We start from the raw sequence: 26,059 nt of genomic DNA, 5'->3' as shown, positions 1-26,059 counted from the left end.
CCACAGCAAATATCATTCTCAATGGGGAAGCACTGGGAGCCTTTCCCCTAAGATCAGGAACAAGACAGAGATGTCCACTCTCACCACTGCTGTTCAACATAGTTCTGGAAGTCCTCGCCTCAGCAATCAGACAACAAAAAGACATTAAAGGCATTCAAATTGGCAAAGAAGAAGTCAAACTCTCCCTCTTCACCGATGACATGATACTCTACATAGAAAACCCAAAAGCCTCCACCCCAAGATTGCTAGAACTCATACAGCAATTTGGTAGCGTGGCAGGATACAAAATCAATGCCCAGAAATTAATGGCATTTCTATACACTAACAATGAGACTGAAGAAAGAGAAATTAAGGAGTCAATCCCATTTACAATTGCACCCAAAAGCATAAGATACCTAGGAATAAACCTAACCAAAGAGGTAAAGGATCTATACCCTAAAAACTATAGAACACTTCTGAAAGAAATTGAGGAAGACACAAAGAGATGGAAAAATATTCCATGCTCATGGATTGGCAGAATTAATATTGTAAAAATGTCAATGTTACCCAGGGCAATTTATACGTTTAATGCAATCCCTATCAAAATACCATGGACTTTCTTCAGAGAGTTAGAACAAATTATTTTAAGATTTGTGTATTGTGTATATTTCTTTAAAAATACCCATTATCTGAAATCTCATTGGCTCTATTTTTGTCTATTTTTTCTCATGGTATTCAATGATGTTTCATCTCCTTCTATGCCTATTTTTTTAATTGTGTGCCAAATACTGCCTAGGAAAAAAATGTAGAGATAATATGAAGCTTGAGTTGATGTTATCTATTCTTGGAGATGGTTTATGTTTGTTTCTGGCAAGAAGCTAGTAGAAAGTCAATTTATAATTCACCTACACTTGTGACATTATCAAAAGCTTTGCTCATCTACTCAGTCTTTGTATTTCCTTCTTGATTTATAATTCTCTACTTCCTTGTTAATTCCCCAATGACTTCAATTAGATCCTTTAAAAATAATTTTTCTAAGTTTTAAAGCTTTTCTCTGAGGAGAATTGGAGTACAAAGACTCCTATTACCAGAAGTGGAAGTCCTCTTGTATTTTTTAATGGAAAATGTAAAATCTCATAGCTTACATATCATGGTTCATTTCAAGATCTCTAAGAGTTCTGAAATCCCTTCCCATTTTTATTATTTATTTTTTTAATCTTTATTTTTATTATTTATTTTTTCTTTAAAAAGTATTTTTATTGGAGTTCGATTTTCCAACATATAGTATAACTCCCAGTGCTCATCCTGTCAACTGCCCCCTCAGTGCCCATCACCCAGTCACCCCATACCCTCACCCACCTCCCCTTCCACTACCCCTTGTTTGTTTCCCAGAGTTAGAAGTCTCTCATGTTTTGTCACCCTCTCTAATTTTTCCCACTCATTTTCTCTCCTATCTCCTATGATCCCTTTCACTATTTTTTATATTCCCCATATGAGTGAAATCATATAATGATTGTCCTTTTCCAATTGACTTACTTCACTCAGCGTAATACCCTCCAAGCAGCTCCATCCATGTCAAAGCAAATGGTGTGTATTTGTCATTTCTAATGGCTGAGTAATATTCCATTGTGTGTTGTGTGTGTGTGTGTGTGTGTGTGTGTGTGTGTGTGTGTGTATCTTCCTTATCCATTCATCTTTCTATGGACACTGAGGTTCCTTCCACAGTTTGGCTATTGTGGACATTGCTGCTATAAACATTGGGGTGCAGATGTCTTGGCTTTTCACTGCATCTGTATCTTTGGGGTAAACTCAACACAGTACTAGAAGCCCTAGCCTCGGCAACCAGACAACAAAAAGAAATAAAAGGCATTCAAACTGGCAAAGAAGAAGTCAAACTCTCCCTCTTTGCAGATGAGATGATACTGTACATAGAAAACCCAAAAGACTCCACCCCAAGATTGCTAGAACTCATACAGCAATTCAGCAGTGTGGCAGGATACAAAATCAATGCCCAGAAATCAGTGGCATTACTATACACTAAAAATGAGACTGAAGAAAGAGAAATTAAAGAATCAATCCCACTTACAATTGCATCCAAAAGCATAAGATACCTAGGAATAAACCTAACTAAAGAGGTAAAGGATCTATACCTTGAAACTACAGAACACTTCTGAAAGAAATTGAGGAAGACACAAAGAGATGGAAAAATATTCCATGCTCGTGGATTGAAAGAATTAATATTGTGAAAATGTCTATGCTACCCGGGGCAATGTACATGTTCAATGCAATCCCTATCAAAATACCATGGACTTTCTTCACAGAGTTGGAACAAATAATCTTAAGATTTGTGTGGAATCCAAAAGACCCCAAATAGCCAGGGGAATATTGAAAAAGAAAACCAAATCCAGGGGCATCACAATGCTGGATTTCAAGTTGTACTACAAACACATTTTTTAGTTTTTTAAGGATCATTTATCTTAGATAGAGAGTGTGCCTGTGAATGCATGCACACAGGATGGGAGGGGGGCATGGAGTGACAAGCAGATTCCCTGCTGAGCATGAGTAGGACCTGGGGCTCCATCTTATCACCCTGTGATCATGACCTGAGCAGAAATCAAGAGTTTGAGGCTTAACTGACTAAGCCACCCAGGTAACTTTCCCGTTTTTAAAATCATATATGCACCATATATACATGTATACACACATGACACGTATTAAAACCATAGTATTAAAGAACTTCCATTAAGTTGTTAGGAGTTAATATTACAGATGAAATTTCTGCAATTTTCGCATGCAAATGGCCAAAATGACCTGTGATTTGAGTATGACCAGATTTTTTCTTTTTTCTTTTCTTTTTTTTTTAAAGTGTATATATATAAATATGTAAAACATATATACAGAAGATGTATACACACACACTATAGAATACAGAATGTTCTCTTTTGGTTGAATTTGGGGGGAAAGCAGAAAAATAAAACTATTTACATAAAGAAGTTTGGATAAAGAAGAGTTTAAGCAGCTCCTCTCTGACCTGGGATTACCATTTCCTGAATCCACCTTATCCACAGATAATTAAAAAAAAAATAGTTTGTTTCATTCTTTACTGGATAGGATTCCTAATCAGATTTGTTTTCTGTAGAAAATCAAAATAATTCTGAACCTTATATTTAAAAATAGCAAGATAGCATCTAAAATATATTTAGAGAGTTTTAATTATAAGCATGTCACATACACATATTTTCTTTCTTATTCAATATTTATCGAGTACTAAATATATACCTGGCTCTACTCTAAGTGCTAAAGATATAACTGAATAAGATCTGTCTGACAAGAACCATGTCAGACAGAACTTATGAAGTCCCTTCATGAAACTTACATTCTATTAGTGGAAAAATAACATATAAGATAACATATAGCAGTTTATTTTGTTTAAGATTTTATTTATTTATTTGAGAGAGAGAGGTGGAGAGGGAGAAACAGACCCCCTGTTGAGCAGAGAGCCTGACACAGGGCTCCATGCCAGGGCCTTGAGATCAGGGCCTGAACCAAAGGCAGACGCTTAACCAACTGCCCCATAAGTAACAATTTAAATTAATAAATAGGACAATAGCAGATAAATACCATGAATGGAGCAGGTGCTGTGTGATTGAGTAACCAAGTAGAGAGGAAAAAGCTACTTAGGCTGTGTTATAAGAGAAGGCTCTCTCATGGGACTAGAAACACAAACTAAACAATGAGAGAATATTTGTGCAAAGTGTGGAGGGCAGAGTTTCCAGGCAAAACAATGAAGTACAAAAGCCTCAAGGCAAAAACATTTCTTATCATATTTGAGGAACTGAGAAGGGATCTGACATTTACAGTCAGGTGAGCCATGATATGGAGGATAGCTTTTGTTCTAAGAGCAATGAGAGGTCATGGAAAGATTTTAGATATTTAGTTATATAAAAAGCTACCATATTAAATTTTTTAAAAGAGGTTAAAATATAGCTCTTGATCTTCCATTATCTCTAAGTTGGGCTTCCCACTTACTTTTCAATTTTATTTATTTTTGCTGTTGACTTTCTCCAAGTCCTTTTTTATTGGTCAATGAGAGAAAAAAATGTTCATACAAAAACTAGAGAAGATTTTGCTAATTGGTCTTTAATTCTTTGTAAGTGCAGGCAGATCTTCACTTTTCTAATAAGAAAAAGTTTTGTTTCCTACATCAAAATGTTGTTGTGAGGATTTCATTACTTGTTATAGATAAAATACATTGAACAATGCCACATACAAGTGGTGGCAAACACGAGTAAAGAGACTATTATATCATATTACATTTTATCATATGATGGATAAAATTTTATTCAAGGTACTGCGGGAGCACAGTGAGCAGTGTTCCAAACTAGAATCAAAAAAGTTTTCTTAAAAGATTACTGTCTGAAATGACAGGTATTAGCTAAGTGAAGAGATCTCCTGCAATGCATAGAATAGTGAATCTACTTCATCATAGGAAGCAGTATATTCAAAGACATTATATAAGCATTTTGAAGCTCCATCTGTATTTGAAACTATTTAAAGGTATTGTCTTTTGTGTTTTTATTCACCAAGAAAGTTTATGAAGCATCAATATGCATTAGGTATTATCGTAAGGGCCATTAATACTAAGGAGATACATAGAGCTTAAAATTTAGCAGGAAAACAATAATTCAAAGTATAGTTGTTACAAACTGAGATACTGATGGACAGATCACATTTTATGAATATTCATACCCTTGTCTACTTTGACTAATATTGAGTTTTGTTTAGTAGAAATAAGAATGCAAATCAATGACTTTAGAGCATGACTTCAGGTATTTTTGGCTGCTTGCATTTATTTTACCAGTCCTTAATATTTAATCGCATTGGTGCTATTAGCAATTCCTCTATGCAGCATTGGAAATACAAGACCTACTTTAACACAGTCTACATCATGTGACTCTGTGCCCTAAGCTGGTATTAAAAGGAAGAAAGCTGGAGAAGAAAATGCTTGTAATCATACAATAAAGAATACCACAAAGGAAGATGGTTTGATTAGAAATGCTCTGTAGAAAAAAAATCATAAAAGTTAAACATCTTTCAATGTCTTCAATGCTCAAAAATTTAATACAAAAATATTTTAACATCTATGATGTAAAAGGACATATGGTATGTGTAAATCTTCAGTTTTATAAGAGGAGAAATAGAAAGCATGCTAGTGATGACAGCACCAGACTGAGAATTAAGAAAACCTGACATTAAAATCAAGTAAAATGTCCCAGGGAATGGAAGAACTAAGACAAAACTTGCCTCTCTGAGAAGGTTGTTGGGCCAAATCCAATTTTTTTTTCCCCCTGGCTTGTCTAGCTTCCTTCCTTGGCTAAAGCCAAAAGTCTGAATTTGGCATTAGTTTAGAAGTAGCAAATCTTAAAATTTCAGATTAGGGCAAGAAAGTCATTTAATTTATGCATAAATAATATGAAGAGTAAATGAAGCAAAAATATAGCGTCAGCTTTTGAACTGTGTGGAGATGTTCTCATCTATCTGAAAATTAAAATAGGTGATTGAAAGTGAATTCACCCTTAGAGCTAATAGATTTGGTCCTTAGCAATGTAAGGTCATAATAATAATAATAATAATAATAATAATAATATTGAGGTAAGGTAGGAGCTAATTACAAGGCACAAATCAGATATTCATCGCCATGTTGGTACCAAATTGTTTCTTAATTTATATCAATGCAAGCTATGAGAAAGTAATAAAGAACAAAATTGATTATCAGTTTCCCAGAGTTTTACCTAACCTATTAATTAGTCTTTTTTTTCTTAAATATTTAGTTCTAAGTTGTATATACATTTTAGGGTTATCCAAGAACTGTCACTCTTCAATGTCTGCATTTTGTTTGATTTTTGCTAGCATTGTTTTGATGAAGAAATTATCTCCATTCCCTTTTAGCCACTTACTCTCTGTATGACCTTGGGCAGATCACTTATCAAACTCTCAAAATCAGTTTCCTCATGTGACAGTTACAATACCTTCCTTCAGGTTTTTGAGAAGATTGAGTCAGAGAATTTAAAACTCTTAGCACTGCACCCAGCAAGAAGTACAATAAATACTACCAACTGCAAACAAGGGGAAAAAAATAAAGCTATACTTTTAAAATGACTGCTGCCAATGATTACAAGTTTTGAGGGTTTAACTATGTATTCATACTGTGGGTTTCCGGCATTTCACAAGTAGGAACTCATGTAATCCCCAGCAACTAGGTACTATTAGTATCCAATTTTACATGTGAAAAATAATTCTAAGCAGGGCAGTTAAATAATGTCCCCAAGGCCACACAGCCAATAAATGGAATCAAGATTCAGTCTGGGTTAGACTAACTCAGGAATCTAGACTTAGATCCATTATGCTAGGCTTCTTTTCATACCAGTGATAGCAATAGAAGAGTAATGTCAGGGTTCTAAATTGAGCATTTCAACATAAAAAAGAAACATGGTGGGAGATCTTTGAGGTAATAATCAGGAACGTGTTTCAAATTCTAACGCAAAATCAGATATTGAAAGCAAAGGAGAAATTATGGGTGATACAGGATAACCAAAACAGTTATCTAACATTAAATAAATTATGAATAACAAATCAAGTAAGCCAATGCTGAACCTGTAAAGTCCTCAGACTACTGATACCTAACACACAGCACAGCATATGTATGAGGTTATACTGGGAGCAGATGTGGTCAAAGGTTTCCCAGCCTTCATTAGGCTAAAGCTCAAAATCTGGCAGTTAGACATAAATTGTCAACATTTAGTGAACATTGTAAAATAGAAAGATATTCACAGAACTAGAAGAAACAATCCTAAAATGTGTATGGCACCATAAAACAAAACAAAACAAAACAAAAAACAAAAACAAAAACCAAACAGCCAAAATAATCTTGTAAAGGAAACAAAGCTGGAGGCATCACAATTCTGGACTTGGAGTGATATTACAAAGCTGGTAGTCATCAAGACAGTATGGTACTGGCACAAAAACAGAACAGACACATGGATCAATGGAACAGAAAAGAAAACCCAGAAATGGACCACAACTATTCAGTCAATTAATCTTTGACAAAGCAGGAAAGAACAGTCAATGGGAAAAAGTCTCTTCAACAAACATGTTGGGAAAACTGGCCAGCAATACGCAGAAGAATGAAACCGGACCACTTTTTTTTTACACCATGCACAAAAATAAATTCACAATGGATGAAAGACCTAAATTCAAGACAGAAAATCATCAAAATCCTAAAGGAGAACATAGGCAGCAACCTCTTTAACATTGGCTGTAGCAACTTCTTACTAGACATGTGTCAGGAGGCAAGGGGAACAAAAGCAAAAATAAACTATTAGGACTTCATCAAAATAAAAAGCTTCTGCGCAGTGAAGGAAACAATCAACAAAACTAAAAGGCAAAAAAAAAAAAAACAAAAACAAAAAAAACCCCACACAAAAAAAACCCTAAAAGGCAACCTACAGAATGGGAAAAGATATTTGCAAATGACATATCAGATAAAGGGTTAGTATCCAAAATCTATACTGGGCACCTGGGTGGCTCAACGGGTTAGGAGTCTGCTTTAGCTCAGGTCCTGATCAGGTCATAGGGTTGAGCTCTGTATGGTATGATACATGGAGCCCCATGGTGTTGGGCTCCAGCTCATCAGGGAGGTCTGTTTCTCCCTCTCTGTCTGCCCCTCACCGAGGCTCATGCATATGCTCTTACTTTCAAATACAACCTTAAAAAAAATCTATAAAGAACTTAACAACCTCAACACGTAAAAAACAAACAATCCAGTTAAGAAATGGGCAGAAGAAATGATTAGACATTTTTCCAAAAAAGACAACCAAATGGCCAACAGACACATGAAAAGATGTTCACTATTACTCATTATCAAGGAAATACAAATCAAAACCACGATGAGGGACACCTGGGTGGCTCAGCAGTTGAGCGCCTGCCTTCAGCCCAGGGCGTGATCCTGGAGACCCTGGATGAGTCCCACACCAGGCTCCCTGCATGGAGCCTGCTTCTCCCTCTGCCTGTGTCTCTGCCTCTCTCTCTGTGTGTCTCTCATGAATAAATAAATAAAATCTTTAAAAAAAAAAACACAAAAAACAAAACCACAATGAGATACCTCATCTCACATCTGTCAGATGTAGGTAAGGATGGGGAGAACGGGGAACCCTCTTATACTGTTGGCAGGATTGCAAACTGGTACAGCTACTGTGGAAAAAAGTACAGAGGTTCCTCAGAAAGTTAAAAATAGAACTACCCTAAGACCCAGCAATTATACTACTAGGTATTTATCTAAAGGATACAAAAATACCGATTCGAAGGGACATGGACCCCAATATCTTTAGCAGTTATTATCAACAATAGCCAAATTGTGGAAAGAGCCCAAAAGTCCATTGACTGATGAATGGATAAACAAGATATCCATTCTAAGGTATTCATTCAAAGAGGATGTGGTATATATACAATGGCATATTACTCAGTCATCAGAAAAAAAATGAATTCTTAGCATTTGCAACATTGTAGATGGAACTAGAATGTAATACACTAAGCAAAACAAATCAGTCAGAGAAAGACAAATAGCATATGATTTCACTCATATGTGGAATTTAAGAAGCAAAACAGATGAACATAGGGAAAGGGGAAAAAGTTAGGGAAGCAAACCATAAGAGACTCTTAACTATAGAGAACAAAACTGATTGTTGCTGGAGGGGAGTGGGTGGGGGGATGGCCTAGATGAGTGATGGGTTTTAAGGAGGGCACTTGTGATGAGCACTGAGTGTTACATGTAAGTGATGAATCACTAAATTCTATTCCTGAAACCAATATTCCACTACATGTTAACTAACTAGAGTTAAAAACCTGAAACAAAAGAAAGATATTTTGTAAAACATGGACTATTAAAAGGGAATAATTCTTTACCTTATATCATTTAATATAATTTGGTATTCATTAAATATTCATTAAATTTAACATTTCTTTGCCTAATAGAGGATATGCACCATCCTCTCTGTCCTGCTAGTGACATTCAGAAAAAAGCAGCAATAGTAATAAAAGAATTTTAGTACAATTTATAAGAGAAATCTTGGAAACCCCCATAAATAATATTACAAAGTAAAGAAGAAAATATTTTAAATTCAACTTTAAAAAAATCAGACAATATTATTATAAAATAAGTGGGAATTATAGAGAGAAATAGTCAAATCATATCATCTAATTCCAACAAAACCAAGGAAATAACACAACAGTGCTGGCATGCCACTGTGCTGAGATGCTGTTACATATAGAATCATTCAGCCTAAACCTACAATGAAGTTTAATTCTGGTCTCCCTCACTTTTGGTGGAGTAAGATGCCCAACTATTAATTTTATTTGGATTTTTTAGAGGAAGAGTTCTTCCAATATTCTACAATGAGATTGTGGTGATAGTTGTATAACTGCAAAAATTTTTTAAAGATTTTATCTATTCATGAGAGACACACAGAGAGAGAGGCAGAGACATAGATAGAGGGAGAAGCAGGCTCCATGCAGGGAGCCTGACGTGGGACTTGATCCTCAGACCCGGGATCACGCCCTAAGCTGAAGGCAGATGCTCACTGCGAGCCACCCAGGTGACCCTAACTGCAAATATATTGAAATTAATGGACATGTACTCTTAAATCTGGTATGTTTTATATAATTCATGTATCTCAAAAGACCTAATTTTAAAATGTGCCCTCTACTGGGAAACTGGGGTGAGTCAGGCTACTAATGTGGAAGTCTACGGGTCTTCCTGGCCAGTTACAAAACAGTGTGAGTCTAGGAGGCTTGTTAGGCCAGCAGCAGGTGAGGACACCACAGGATTCAACCTGGCCAACAAGCCAACAACGATCAAATTAACTTTGCCTCACTCTTTTCCTCTAAAAAAAAAAAAAAAAGAAGAAGAAGACAGGAATAAACATACTGGCTGAAGAAAAAACGTTCTTCAATGTACAACTGTTTTTGCCAAACCCATTTCTTCAAAACAAAAATAAAAACAAACCCACCAATCCTGAAAATAACTATCAGTCACTAGAGTATCTGGTACACACATAGTGACCATTAAGTGAAATTAATGAAATGTAAATGTACTTGAGGTTGCAGGGGAAAAAGGAAACTAAACCAAACACAATTCATATAGGGGAAAGTAAACAAAAACATATAACTTCATATCATGAAGCACAGAAATGTTTCATGTTCTACAGGCCACTCTATTTCTACTGCTAACTGAACTATTCCTATTATATTTTATATTAGTACACAAATCCATAAGTATACCATATAAGCATATATACTATTCTAGATGACAACATGTCTTCACATTTCACAGAACAAGAGATAATGCAGTAGAACATGCTTGGACAGACTTCTCCCTTCTAATGCTGAGATGCATGCTAATTTAAAGGGCAAAAATGCCCCCTTTATCTTTCTTACTAGGCAATGTCTTTGTAAATTAACAATCCTTCTATTTAATAGATAATATCTTTGGTATTGTTATTGATTTTAGGAGACTTCTGACTCTTACAGTGAATTGGTGAAATTAAGATTGTAATAAGATAATTAAGTGATTAGAATCCAAGCTTTATTTTCTATTGAAAACATATTTTAATTGTATTAAAATACGACTTGATAAGTTTTTTTTTTAAATACTGTTTTTTGACACCTTCAATGGCTACCAAATTTTTAAAATGTTTTTCTCTGGAAAATTTTTAATATTAAAAAAATTGACTGATAGAGTAAACCTCCATATACCATCATCTATTGATCCAACAATTTCAATACTTTGCTATGCTTGTTTTACCTATCTTCTTATGTATATATTTATTACTATATGCCTTAAAGAAAATTCTATACCCCATGTCTTCCATTGCTACATATTTAAAAGGCATCTCTAGAAAATTATAAAACTGATGTTAGTCAAATTTTTCTTTAGTTTGAGACATTACTAAATAGAAATGTAAATCAAAGTATCTATTTGCAATCATACTAAAATAATGTTTAAATGTTAAGATTTTATTTAAAAGACAAAGTATTTAAAATTCTGAGTGGCCCACTTCCATTCAAATATATTTTTTCCTATTATAAATTATCATCCAAAAGTATAGACAAAATTATGAACATTTAACTATTAAAGAAAAAGCAATGGCAAACTTATAAGTCATGTTTGTTTCTCTATTATATTTAAATATTTGTTTGATAATATAAGTCCAAAATTCTTCCAAATGCTGAAATAAGAAATATAATCTGCCCTTTAAATGTATAAATCCTTTACCCCAAAATGAGTAGGGCAAGCTTCACATATAGTAAAATATTTAAAATTCCAGAGTTTAACTTATAATATATAATGCAATTTGTGTATACTGGCAGTAAAGTAAATATGTTAGAATATCATTTCCATGTGGGTTCACTTCCATTGATATAGGCTAATATTATCAGTCAGTGTAAAATTTAAGCAAAATTAGTTATACCAATGAAACAGCTTTATAAGACTTTTACATAAAAATATATGAAATTTAAAGTTAAAGAAGCACTGATACAAATACTATACTACTGTGCCAATGATTCAACACACTAAATTAGTATTTTAGCACTAAGAACCACATTTTGACTTTTATTTAATTATATTTCATATATGATTTTTTTACTTGTGTACTGTACGACTACTGAGGATTTTAAAATTTTATTTTAAATACAATTTTCCATCTTCATCTTTATTTCCTACAAATCCTTCTATTTATTTTTTAAACTTTTTATTTTAATTCGTTAGTTAATATATAGTGTTATATTAGTTTCAGGTATACAATATAGTGATTCAACAATTCCATACTCCATTTTTATCTTTTTTGGCTTTCTATGTATCTGTGATTAAACCATACCTTCAAAGTAATCATCTCTTCTGGGCTGTGCCATCTTTGGTGATTTTGCAACAGAAGTTTCATTTTCATTATTTTTGAATAATGCTAGGCAAACAATGGGATATAGACAAAAAAGACAATAAGACAAAAGTTAAGGTCTGGCTCATTCCTTCTCTGAAGTGGCTATATTTTTTTTACAATAGTATTAAAAAATACCCACTCTATAAGGCGCTGTGAAACTGGTAATGACATATTTTTGAAAGTTTCATAATATGAAATGGTAACAAATCATTTATATATCTTTGGTTATCTGATTAATACTTAATACGTAATACAAAGCACAGAAATACTAATAATGTGAAAAAATTACATTAAAATTTTCTAGTTATGGTATCATCTCTTTATTTGAGGAATTGCCTTACTATTTATTATTTTAGCTCCTTTCTTATATTCTCAATATTTCTGCTGGAATAAAGTAAAATTTCCACAATAGCATGGTTAGGTAAAAGGGATTATTATAGGAAAAACCATAGGCCCTACTTTTCTCTCTTTTGCATATGAGGACTGGGATATAGGAGATGTAAGCAATACACTGATAGGATGAGACATAGAAAAAAGATCATTTTATTCATTGTACAGATAAATGAATGGTTTCTCTTTTATCTTCATGTATTAGATATCAAAGAAATTATAAAAATTCTATATTCACTTTATAGCCAAGAGCATTGTAAATCTATTTATTTTACGAAATAAACAGGATGGTTGTAAACACAGAGCCCTATAATTTATTGGTAATGGGGGATTTGTGCAGTTGTAATTTTTGCTTGTTGAAGAACTGTAAGAGAAAAAAATAATGATGTAAGTAAGAAGGGTAGAATAAAGAGCGGAAAATTATGCATTTAAAGTAGGTTAACATAAAGCCACAAGTAAAGGCAGGATACATTTTCTTAATATCTTATATCATCTTGTAAAAAGAGACTAAGAATCTTTGATTAATTGCTAATGCAATGTATAATTGAATATTCTAAATGGAAAAGTAGGATTTTAATAATGTAATGCCCAAATTATATATTTTAATTAAATGCTAAGGTAGTATATTTTTTAGAATGTTAATTAGAAAAACAGAATAGTAGTTGCAGAATTATTTTTCAAGCATGTGGAAACTAAAGATTTCCATTAATCTAGCAATAATTTATTCTTTTAAGCATGATTTACATGGTTCACAGAGATGATATTTCTCAAGATTAAGGAGATATTAGTCAATATTTGGGCATATCTCATAATTAGGTGTGACCTAAGATATTATGGAGTTGGGTACTTCTATATGAATTCAACATGAATTATCAATAAGAATAACAAATTTTTAAAAACTAAAACCTTGTGTATATATATTTAATACAATATATATTATACATCATCTAAGCCATTTACAGAAAAATATACTGACACATCAAAAGGAGCATTAGTCAGAGAAGACAGGTTACCATGGGCTTCTTATTTTGTATGATACTTTATAACAACTGATCTTTCTAAACATCCTGCTCTTCTTGCTTTTCTATTTGATCTATGTATTTCCTGTGCAAAAACATTACAATTCAACAGACTTGAGTGAGACCCAAGCCCCAACTTTTACTAGTTGTATGACTCTGGAGAAATTGCTATTACTCTCTGCCCTTCCCCTGTCTGTCCAAGAGAAATAATATTGACTGTGAAATACTACAGTGAGAAATAATGAAATAATGTGTGTAAAGCATTGAGACTCATGTCTACATCAGTGTAGGTGCTCAACAAATGGCAGCTAGTAAATATATAATAACAACATAAATAACAATAAAATATCCAACTTGGAAATTGTATTGTTGGAGAAGATTTTAAATCCTCCATAGAGGATTATCAAGATTAAGTAATACATATAAATTATTTAGAAGAGTTGTCTAGCTCAATTTACTCAAAAAGATAATTTTATTCATCAAGGGCACATAAAGAATACTATATTTTCAATATCCTTTTATTCTAAAACATTATGATGTTTTAGAATAAACCTTAATTTATTTAAATCTTACACTCATGTAAACTGCAAAGGGATAATGATAAGAGGCAAGAAACATAGTAATTGTAGATGGGGAAAAAAATCACTTGAGTTCGATATCCCTGGAAACATCACTGTGAAATAAGATACTACTCCTACTCTCAAAAAATACAAAGTCAAGTAGGAAAGCCAAGGTACAAGTTTATTGTAAAGAGTAAAGCTTATGGTAGCTTTTTCTTGCACTATAAAATCAGCTTTGTACATTGAAATCTACTCCTTTGAGATCATCAGTGGCAGGTCTATATTGCTGTTTTTAAAATCTTTTATTTCCCAGTATGACTTGTCAATGTCTGGGAAATAGGTTTTAAATACATTTTAATAAAATATTTAAAGAAACCCATAAGGAATCTGAGTTTCTATTATGCATGTAGCTCTGTACTTCATTATTTCATTTAAGTAACACAATTTTATTTGGACATTAGAATATCCTTAAAATTATTTAATCCCCTCTATAATCCTTTTTCAGTTTCTATAGTTCTAATCTTAGCTCACTAATTGATAATTTTGTTAACTTCATACATGAAACCCTGCTTATTATCAATTTTACATATACAAGTACATATAAGTACAGCAGTACTGTAAAATATGTTTTAAGGCTAAATGACTGCTTTATCTCTATTTTATTTATTTTATTTTATTTATTTTTAGGAGGGCAAGGGCAGAAGGAGAGGGAGAGAGGGAATCTTAAGCAGGCCCCATGCCCCGTGTGGAGCTCAACGTGAAGCTTGATCTCACAACCCTGAGATCATGACCTGAGCTGAAATCAGAAGTTGGATGCTTAACCAACTGAGCTACCTAGGTGCCCCTGTATTTCATCATTTATAAGGAGTATTATTTACTAATTTAAATTTGCCTTCCCAAATAGAAACATATATTTAAATAACTGTATTATACACATCCAGTCATACACATACACACAGTCAAATGTATTCAGTGACTTTTATCTAATTTATTGCTGACTCAGTTAATAGTTATTTATTGAACATCTACCATATGCCAAGCATGGTATTAGGTTCTGGGAATTCAGTAGGGAATAAAGAGAGTCTCGGGCCTCCAGGATTTCACAATTCAAATAGACTTTATTATTGTCTTGTTGAGAACACACAACAAAGGAACATTTGATCAAATTCCTTATAAATTCTTTTTGGAAATCACTGAAGCAAAATAAATCATCAACAAACTTCGTTTTGTCACACTTTTGCCTATATATTTTTCCCTTTTGATCCTTAACATTCATTCCTTAGTTATCTTATCATTTTGCAACCTGATCTCTTTGCTATAGCCCATGAAGCGCTCAATTCACATTAAAAAATTAGCCTAGAGGACGCCTGAGTGGCTCAGTGGTGGAGCATCTGTCTTTGGCTCAGGGCGTGATCCCAGAGTTCTGGGATCGAGTCCCACATCGGGCTTCCCGCAGGGAGCCTGCTTCTCCCTCTGCCTGTGTCTCTGCCTCTCTCTCTCTCTGTGTCTCTCATGAATAAATAAATAAAATCTTTTTAAAAAAAGCCTATTTTCTACCTGCTTAATTCTTGACTATAACTAAATGTTACCAACGCATTCTCAAGCTATTTTCATTATTGAAATAAAATCAGCAAGTATTTATTGAATGCTTAATATGTACTTGACAGTATGAGAGGTCTTACAAACAGCTGCAAGATGATTCTTACATCTTACTGTGGCCCTACCTTTATAACTAAATTAACCTTGTTTGCTTCATCCTACTCTTTCTTCACTCTATGAAATTTTGAGATGTGACATGCATTAAGTACGATAGATGTTGGAAAACCACATTATGTTTTTGTCCTTATGTATTTAGCGCTTAAACTTATCATTTGCTCTTTTTTATTTATATATATCTATTTTTAATCATTTGCTCTCTACACAAACCCCTATACTCAGAATCCATCCTCTCTAAGGCGTGCTCTGCATCAACAGCAAGCACTTACTCTCTTCCCCGATCCTGCTCAATCTTGCTACCAATTATGCTCATACTTTTAGGTTATTGACTTAGGTTTTCAATAAATCAGCAACTCTCATCTTGCACATGATGTTCTCCAACTGCAGTTATAAACCCTAAACTTCCCTAGGTATCTGCTAAATTCCAACACAGATCACCAAATTCTAAAGCTACTTTTGTGCATGAGACAACAATAAAAAATAAAGACAAACAAAACCCCATAAGAACAAGAGCAGTCATTACCTGTTTGTTCTTATGTCCATCATATTTATTAACCAATAACTTACTAGGTATAACAATAATCAGAACCGAAACTCAAACTGAGTAAATATAACTCCTCAAAATTTTAGATTTCATCTTATGGCTTTCAACCAATTCCCCTTTCCATTTCCCATCCTATTCCTGCTTTTTCTATTTAAAGCAGATGGCCTCATTTATCCCAAAAGAAGTCATCATTACTGAGTCTCTCCTGAGGGTTGCCTGTACTGTATATTTCCTTGGCCTCTTCCTTCTTTACTAATCAGCAAACTCAGTGGTATTCTTCCTCTATTGGCAACTTTCTTTAAATTATTAACTCCAGGGATCCCTGGGTGGCGCAGTGGTTTAGCGCCTGCCTTTGGCCCAGGGCGCGATCCTGGAGAACCGGGATCAAATCCCACGTCGGGCTCCCGGTGCATGGAGCCTGCTTCTCCCTCTGCCTATGTCTCTGCCTCTCTCTCTCCCTCTCTCTGTGACAAATCCCACGTCGGGCTCCCGGTGCATGGAGCCTGCTTCTCCCTCTGCCTATGTCTCTGCCTCTCTCTCTCCCTCTCTCTGTGACTATCATAAATAAATAAGAAAAAATTTAAAAAAAATATTAACTCCATGCCTTTTGCCCTATTTTAACTCTCACCTTAAATCAGATATTGTAGACTCATATCCCTTGGTTAATAAATACATGTACAATATACAAACAAGAAGTATATATGTTTGCTACTGAGCAACTTGTGCTAAGGATTTTCGTGGTAGAAATTTGAGTTAAAAGCTTCTATAACCTGTGCACTTATGCCTTACCTCTTTGAGGATTACTGCTTTGTTTAGACTGGAGGATGTAATTAATTCCATTTAATTAAAAGTTTTTATTCTTTGTTGCTCCACCTACCACCTTCCCTACCTCCACAGAGATGGCTAGTTTCCAGCAGTTTTATGGACAATGTTGCCCTCTGGTGGCTTAAGATTTTCAAGTTGGCAGGTTATCCATGTAGGATAAGAGATCAATCGATCAATTGATCTCCATGTATATTTGAAAATTAATAGTAAGTGTTCAGGTGTTTAACAGAATTTAAGTATCTAAAACATAATTTTAATTTATTAGTAAATAAAAGTTTAAAATTATGGCCATTATTTTAGGCAGATTTAAATAAGTTAATAGCTTATCACAGACTGATTGAATTGTAAACTGGAAAGGTACTAGAAGGTTCTTTCTCTATAAGGAGAAAACCAGAGGCACAGAATATTAAATGATTAAATGATTCATTCACAAAGTGATATAAGTGCTACATTATTAACTTAATAGAAGATTAAAGTATCATAGTTGGAGAGGATCCCAGTGACCTTCTTTGTCATGACTTCATCCTTAATCTTACCTTGAATATTTCTATTCTGAATATCTGTTGTGAGGGGGCAGTAGAGAAAAAGAATGAGGAGAATTTAAAGGTTTTACATTTCAGAATTCAAATTTTAAAGAAAAAATTGCTTTTATTTAATGAATGTAATAATATTTTGATTAAACAAAAGCAAAATAAAAGCTTAACAGAGATATAAGACCTCCTACAGTAGTAAGAATGCAATTTGGTTTGCAATTATGTAATTGGTGTAATGACCACCATAAAAAATTATACAATTGCCATTTTGGATTTTTACCTGACAGACCACACTTAATGACTACTGTCAAGTGTTAAATTTAAGAGGTGGTTGCTAACTTGTATGTCTGGCTGTCCTTTTACATTTTTTACCCTACCATGCCACCTTGTGACAGATAAAAACAGGCTTAATTTTTGCCTGATGATAATTATATCAAATTTTTGACCATTAAAACAAAGGTCTTTATGTATGACCATAGATTCCTTATTAAAACTTTTGCCAAAAATAGTATTTACTGTGCTGATTTATTAAAAATGAATTCAACAACAACAAAAATTCCTTAGTTATAAGAATTAGCTAGAAAGACCTACATATTTCCAGAGACAGATTTTAACAAGATAAATTTTATTTTAGGTTCACTATCAGAAACTACTGAAACGTTGCAAATATCTTTAAAAAATAGATTTTAAACATAAATAAGTAATAATTATTTGTTAAACATTGGCTGAATCGGTACTTAGGCCTCTTCTGGTATTTGAACTTCCCGTAGGAGCCTCAGAAACTTACTGCTCTCAAAACAGCTATTAAAAAAAATTTGTTGATATTATTGAAGATGAATAAAAATATACATCAAAGCAATAAAAATAGTTTATCAAACCACCCTGACTTACTGTACTGGATTCTACTTCCCCAGGACTGAAAGAAAGTCTCACTATTAGGAAGAGTCTGGAGTCACTAACCACTACATAGTACTCCATTCACTGAGTTCTGATGAACTTCATAGGAGTTTACAACTCAGGAGTGTGGGAGGCACAAAGCAAGTTGAACGGAGTGCATATTTATATTTTCTTTAAAAGTGCTTAAAATTTCAATCTTTCAAAGCTGATAAACTTTTAGTATACAACAAAAAATACTACAGCTATCTCAAAAAGGTAAAAGGGATCACTAATTTAATACTAAAAAAGGAAAGTTGAACATTTGTGAATATAAAAATAATCATCAGAAATTTACCAATAAAGTGTTATACCAAGAAATATCAGTTATTCCTTGGATACCAATGGCAGTTTGGTTATTTTTATTTTAAAAAAATGTATATACAAAATTAGAGTTCTACTATGGAATTAAGGATTTAAAATAATAAATGGGAAAATTAATAAAGAAAAATAATCTTCTGACTCCTTTGTATACTTATATAAGCTAGAACTATAAGATAGATATAGATTCTTTGCTTTTCTCAGGACTAATGGCACTCTTATAAAAACATTTCACTGACGTTAAAATCATTATTAAAGAAGCTGATAAACAAGAAAAACTAAAAACAGCATATAAAAAGAGGTCACATTACTTATTTTAAACCAATGAGTTCATGAGTAAATATTTATAAGGTTGTAACTAAATGCTAAGTTATATACAATATGCAAATAATTTTGAGTAGTTTTAATTATAAAGTCATAATATTCTGCTATTTCTTGCCTATAAACCACTCCACTATTACGTAATGATACTAAAAGGATTAGAGGTATCCACAGAAAGAAATTAAAGAATCAAGTGGGGTAAAAGAAAGGATGCCTCTGAACATTTCCCAAGTTCTGCATAATGGTGAAGATATAAGTTGTATTTCTTTTTCAGTGTCAAGTTGTGAAGACCTCATAGCTAATATTCATGAAACTAACAAATTTATAGAAATAATTTGTTGAATAATCAAGCAATTTAAAAACACACAAAAGAATAAGCACATGAAGCAGACATTCTTTAGAATCAACATCTTCCAAAATGTACCAACTTAGAAACAAATTACAGCATAATTCTTAGTGCACAATAGATAGAATAATCAATAACAAAGTAGTAAGAGGAGAAAGTGAAAATAGCATTTAAGCTTGTAACAAATCATTTAACATAATAACATAATTTTCGCTGTTACCTTATTTCAGTTTTCAGTATTATTACCTTAGACATATCTGTGCATTTCATTTCTGTTCTTATTAAATATTATTAAATATGACTTGGTCTTTTAATATTTTAAAATAATTTATCTTCAATATCAGACACAATTATCCAAAGGGCATTCATCACCCACCTAATTTTTTCCTTAATTTCTTTGATTTCATCTTCTGTGCTCTCTTCAACATTTGCTGAGCAGTAGCAATATCCTTAAAACCCCTATTAATATTAAAAGATTAAATTTAATAAAGACAACACAAATATCGAGACCGTATTTACTTATGCATGTAAACATACATATCTGAATTATATTATACTAAAACAAATTTAGATTCCCATGTAAGAATCTGTAATTTAAGATATACAGTTTCTTATAAACTAAAAATTCCTAAAGTCTTGAATAACATCCTGAATATTTAAAAATCTCTCGATTTCTTAATATTTTAGTGTAAAATAGACCACATACCATTCTTTTGAAATTTTTTCTTCTTTTTTAGCTTTTAGCAAGCTCTTTCTGCTGGTCTTTGATTCAGGTGTCCGGGAGAAAGTCCTATTTTCTGATCTGGCAATAGAAAAAAAACTACACTAACTGAATCAACATACATCTATCAGCACTTTTTAAAACTACAAGCTGTTTATGTTGTCTCATACTTGGAAATAAAATCCATTTAAGTTACAGAAAAACTTTATCTTGAAAAGTAATAAAAGTCTGCCATTAATTTAAAATGTTTACATTTCAATTACTTGAAGCATATTTCAATCCTTTTGTCGAAAGAAATGCAGCACTGGAATTTTTATTCTAATCCTTATCTCTACCTATATAGTAATATTTAAAAAATCACATTTACAACAATTAATGACATTATTTCACTGACACTTAACTTTTGTCGTTGCTTTAATGAAGCTACCTCACACATTTTATTTTATTGAAAACCCCATAAAGTCTATACATTTATAACACTAAATGCTTTTCCATCCTCTAAACAAGTAAATTCGTACCTAATTTTCATCATTTTATTACTTTTTAATAAGTGTAATATTCTCATCATGGGTTGATCCTCTAAAAGAGTAGTTTAGCTTACCTGCTATTGAACTGTGCATGTTCTGATGAAAACAAATTTTCATTCTCATTACATAGCCATGCTTGAGCTGGATGACTTGGTACATTCAGTGAAGTTTCATCATATTTTAAGGTTTCAGAGAACTTATCAGGAAAATAATGTATATTAAGTATAAAATAAATTGAAAAATTCTAGCATTTATATCATATTACTTTCCATGCATATTACTGAGTAGCCTCCCCAGGGAAACACATATAACTGAAAATTATAATAAAATTAAATTTATTAATACACATCTAAATGTCTTTATTGTAGTGGTGAGGGATATGCTTTCTGGTATTGTTTGCATATACAGAATGATTAATTGCAAAAATCTTAAAAAATATCAGAAAACAAAAACTTCAAAGATTATCAAATAAATAACAGATATTGCAGCCCACTGACCTCCGACTGAGAATCTTCAGCTGTTGCCCTCTTAATGCATATTTTTGTATTTTTAAAGTGCTGTCAACTAGTGATTTTAGTCTGCTGCCAAATATGCAGCTGAAGTGTATCACTTTTTTTTGCTACTGTGAAATAAAGTGTTGAAAGAAATCCAAAATAAAGAAAAAAATTAGGAGCAAATGAAAGAAAAGCTATATGAAAAATTACATCTGGGGATGAGGAGGAAGTCAGAGGCTTCTAAAAGTAATTGTGTTTTTCAAGTCAATAAATTGTATTATTAATCACTGCAGCACGGCATAACCTTAAAAAATGAGCAAAGATGGAGCACTAAGAGATTTCCATGACATGTTACCTTTGGCCGGTGCAGCTGGTTTGGGAGAAGCAGTGTTTGTGAAGGGAAGCGGGTGGAATCTAAAGCTAGCCATTCTTTCTCTAAGGCAGCCTGCACAAATAATAAACATTAATGTACATAATTCAGTTTGCATAACTTTTACAAAGAATCTCTTAAATTGCCTTTTATACTACGAATGTTAAGAGAATATATCAGAATTTTCATTTACAGGAAAGTGTGCTACTTGCTATTGTGAGATGTCTTACGTCTGTTTAATGCAAACATTGTAAAAAAATAGGAGACTTTTCATCCCTAAGTGGGATAAAGTGAGAATTTGAGTCCTCAAGTGTTCCAAAAATAAGAGATGCAGATTGTTCAATGTATTTAACTGTTTGATAACCATGATTCTGTGTCAACTCAAGATGTAGATGAGGGAAATAACCTTTTATTTCTTTATAATGCAAAATTTTATTTTTTTCTACCAAAAATCATTATTGAAAATTTATGGTACTTTAACACATTATTCTCATAAACCCTGTCTATAAGACAGCTTTTAATTTTTTCAAAAATTTCACAAACTTTCCGAATAGATGGAAAAATGAATTTTGTGGCAACATAAAAATCATGGATCCTAATAATATAGGTTCTAATTCAAGTGTGCAAATGATAAAAAAATAAATAAATTTTGAAGTGACACTATTATAAATCCCTTCACTCTTTATCTTTAAAACATCCTTATTCCATTTACATAATTACCAAATTTATTTTATCTTTTGATATGGAACTATACCAAGAATGTTATTATTACATCATTTAGGATATAATTATCTAATTTTTTTTTTGCCTGGATTTTCTAATAAGGTGTAGAATAATCCTCTGTGGTTCATAATGTTTTTGAATCTTTCAAAAAAAGATCAGCATGCTTATGAATTTGATTTTTAAAAGGTTCTAAAATAATTAAACATGTTATTTTTATTTTTTTAAGATTTATTTTTTATTTTATTTATTCTTTTAGATTTTATTTATTTATTTTATTTATTTAAGAGACAGTGAGTGCACACATGAGCAGGGGGAGGGAGATCTGCTTTCCCTGGAGCATGACCCAGGGCTTGATCCCAGGACCCTAGGATCATGAACTGAGCCAAAGGCAGATGCTTAACAGACTGAGCCACCCAGGCACCCTTTTTCAAAGACTTATTTATTTATGAGAGAGAGAGAGAGAGAGAGAGAGAGAGCACAAGGGGAGGGGCAGAGGGAAATCTCAAGCTGATTCCGCACTAAGCAGGAGCACGATATGGAGCTCAATCTCATGACCCTGAGATCATGACCTGAGACAAAACCAAGAGTTGGACACTTAACCAATTGCGTCATCTAGGTGCCCCAATAATTACACATTTATGATTTATAAACAGGAATGATTCTATTCTGAGGAGAACTAAATACAATTTCCACTTATACAATTCCAGTGTTTCTTGACTATCTCTTGAAAGATCATTGGGAAAGAAAGACTAAGACATCCTGACTATAGGTTAGCAGTGTAATGACAGACTTTTACTTCTAGAACTTAGTCTTAGAATACCTATTTAAATTCATGTCATTTGAATATATGCAAATAAGGTACCTCTACTCAGCAGTTTGATAGGTACATTGTCCATTTTTTTCTAGGCAGACATTATTAACATATATATCACAGTTATATATCAGTTATATATGTTTTAAGAATACATATTTGGTTTAAAAAGTGCTATTTGATGCAAATAGGATTCAGGGCTCAGATTTTTTAATTCTTTCTTTTGTATGACAAGTAAAGAAAAATCCAGTTCTACCCCCAGGAAGGATCAAGGCCCATGGCATATCAGCAGCTATCATCAAATTTGTATTCTTACTCTGGTGAAAACTATTAAAGTGAAGAGAAAAATGTGAAAATACGGAGACAATATGATAAAAAGCAATGTGCCAGAGGATTCTGAGAAGATGGTGGAGTAGGAAGAACTGGGAACCTGTCTTCCAACCTAGAAAATGATTACACTGGCAAAATCCATCTGTTAAAACTGTTTTGGAACTCTGGAGTCTATGGAAGGCTAATAACTTCCAGGGGAAAACTTAGATGGTAAATAGTGGTTAGTTTTAGTCAATTTCAGCTTTAGTCCAGAAGCAGATATTCTCTATCCCCAGACCCTGAGGTAGGCAGCTATTCATGTGTTTTAGGAGTAGCTTGCACATAGCTTGTAGAGCCAGCGTACATAATGAGAATTCTGTCCTCCAAATAATGTGATTTGTGCATTGATCTTGATTACTTTTTATCACAGAGGTGCAAAGAGGTAGGGGTCCTTGTACTTCCCCTACTGTTGCAAGCCTCTGCTCTACTAGCTAAGTGATTTCCAGGGGATTCAATGGGCTAGTGTCCTTCCCCACCCATTCATTTTTCTCTTTTTCATCTTTTGGAAGCCAGATATCAGACTAAGATGCTCATTTAAAAAAAATGGCTAGACTATTCAAAAGCATTACCATAAATGTGGGAAATTAGAAAGTCAAGATATATATCCAGGGAAAGGCACAGGCTCAGAAAAGACCTGATAGGACCTTAAATTTATAACTCAGCTGATCCTCAGCATAGAGACAGTCTACAATAATATAAAAACAAAAACATTAAAAGAAAAACAAAATCCCAGCAAACCCTGGGAAAGAGAATCTAATTTCTAGAATTACTATAATTTCTACATTCAATGTCCAACTGTAAATTTAAATAGTCATAAGCCATCCAAAGAAACAGAAAATTTTATGGCTGATTCAAAGGAAAAAATAAATAAATCAACCAAGACTATCCCTAAAAAAATACCTGATGGCAGATTTACTAGACAAAGATTTTAATTTTTTTAAAAAGATTTTATTTATGTCTCATGAGAGACAGAGAGAGAGAGAGAGAGAGAGGGGCAGAGACATAGGCAGAGGAAGAAGCAGCCTCCATGCAGGGAGCCTGACATGGGACTCGATCCCAATCACGGCCTGAGCCAAAGGTAGAACTCTCAACTACTGATCCACCCAGGCATCCTGACAAAGATTCCTAAATAATTGTTTTGAAGACACACAAATAACTAAAAGGAGAAAAAAGGATGCATAAACAAAATGGAAATATCAATAAAGAGATAGCAAGTCTAAAGAGAAATCAAGAAGAAATTTTGAAGCTGAGAAGTACAGTAGCTGAAATGAAATATTCACTAGCGGGGTTCACTAGAGAGATCTGTCTCTGAGTTGACAGATAAAAGAATTAGTGAACTTGAAGAAAGGACAATGTAAATTATCTGAGTCTGAGGAATAGAAAAAAAGAATATTAAAGAAAAGTGAATAGAACCTAAGGGACCTGTGATGCAGTATCAAGCAGGCCAACATATGTATTATGGAAGTTATAGAAGGAGCAGAGAGAAAGAAAGAAGCAAAGAGCATATCTGAAGAAATAATGGCTGAAATTTTCCCAACTTCAATGACAGATCTTAATATAAACATCCAAGAAACTCAATGAATTTGAAATACACAGAGGAAGACATAGACATGGCCAACATGCACAGGAGAAAATGCTCTGCATCACTTGCCATCAGGGAAATACAAATCAAAACCACAATGAGATACCACCTCACACCAGTGAGAATGGGGAAAATTAACAAGGCAGGAAACAACAAATGTTGGAGAGGATGCGGAGAAAAGGGAACCCTCTTACACTGTTGGTGGGAATGTGAACTGGTGCAGCCACTCTGGAAAACTGTGTGGAGGTTCCTCAAAGAGTTAAAAATAGACCTGCCCTACGACCCAGCAATTGCACTGTTGGGGATTTACCCCAAAGATTCAGATGCAATGAAACGTCGGGACACCTGCACCCTGATGTTTCTATCAGCAATGTCCACAATAGCCAAACTGTGGAAGGAGCCTCGGTGTCCATCGAAAGATGAATGGATAAAGAAGATGTGGTCTATGTATACAATGGAATATTCCTCAGCAATTAGAAACGACAAATACCCACCATTTGCTTCAACGTGGATGGAACTGGAGGGTATTATGCTGAGTGAAATAAGTCAATCGGAGAAGGACAAACAGTGTATGTTCTCATTCATTTGGGGAATATGAATAATAGTGAAAGGGAATATAAAGGAAGGGAAAAGAAATGTTGGGAAATATCAGGAAGGGAGACAGAACATAAAGACTCCTAACTCGGGGAAACGAACTAGGGGTGGTGGAAGGGGAGGAGGGCGGTTGTTGGAGGGGAATGGGTGACGGGCACTGAGGTGGACACTTGACGGGATGAGCACTGGGTGTTTTTCTGTATGTTGGTAAATTGAACACCAATAAAAATTAATTAAAAAAACAACAAACAAAACAAAACAAAACAAAACAAACAAAAAAAAACAAAAAAAAAAAAGACTTGTTCAATAAAAAAAAAAAAAGAAAAGGGAAAAGAGCAAGAGGAGAAGAGGCTCATGAGGAAGGCAGACTGGGAGAACAGAAATCATT

The 26,059-nt window shown here is 33.4% G+C and overlaps 1 protein-coding gene across 2 annotated transcripts in view; it reads right to left on the bottom strand.

The window, feature by feature from the left end:
* The window catches only part of LRRIQ1 (leucine rich repeats and IQ motif containing 1), a 219,139-nt gene that overhangs the window by 94,685 nt on the left and 98,395 nt on the right, over nucleotides 1–26,059 (bottom strand). For both annotated transcript variants that reach the window (XM_072724514.1, XM_072724515.1), the window contains exons 19-23: nucleotides 21,578–21,667; nucleotides 20,803–20,924; nucleotides 20,187–20,282; nucleotides 19,857–19,939; nucleotides 11,913–11,996 (exon numbers count right to left, since the gene is read on the bottom strand). In XM_072724514.1, coding sequence (XP_072580615.1) covers nucleotides 11,913–11,996; nucleotides 19,857–19,939; nucleotides 20,187–20,282; nucleotides 20,803–20,924; nucleotides 21,578–21,667 — 475 coding nt within the window. The remainder of the gene's footprint in view (nucleotides 1–11,912; nucleotides 11,997–19,856; nucleotides 19,940–20,186; nucleotides 20,283–20,802; nucleotides 20,925–21,577; nucleotides 21,668–26,059) is intronic.

The sequence above is a fragment of the Vulpes vulpes genome, chromosome 10, assembly GCF_048418805.1.
Source record: "Vulpes vulpes isolate BD-2025 chromosome 10, VulVul3, whole genome shotgun sequence".
Taxonomy (NCBI): domain Eukaryota; kingdom Metazoa; phylum Chordata; class Mammalia; order Carnivora; family Canidae; genus Vulpes; species Vulpes vulpes.
This window is presented reverse-complemented; position numbering and strand designations above follow the sequence as displayed.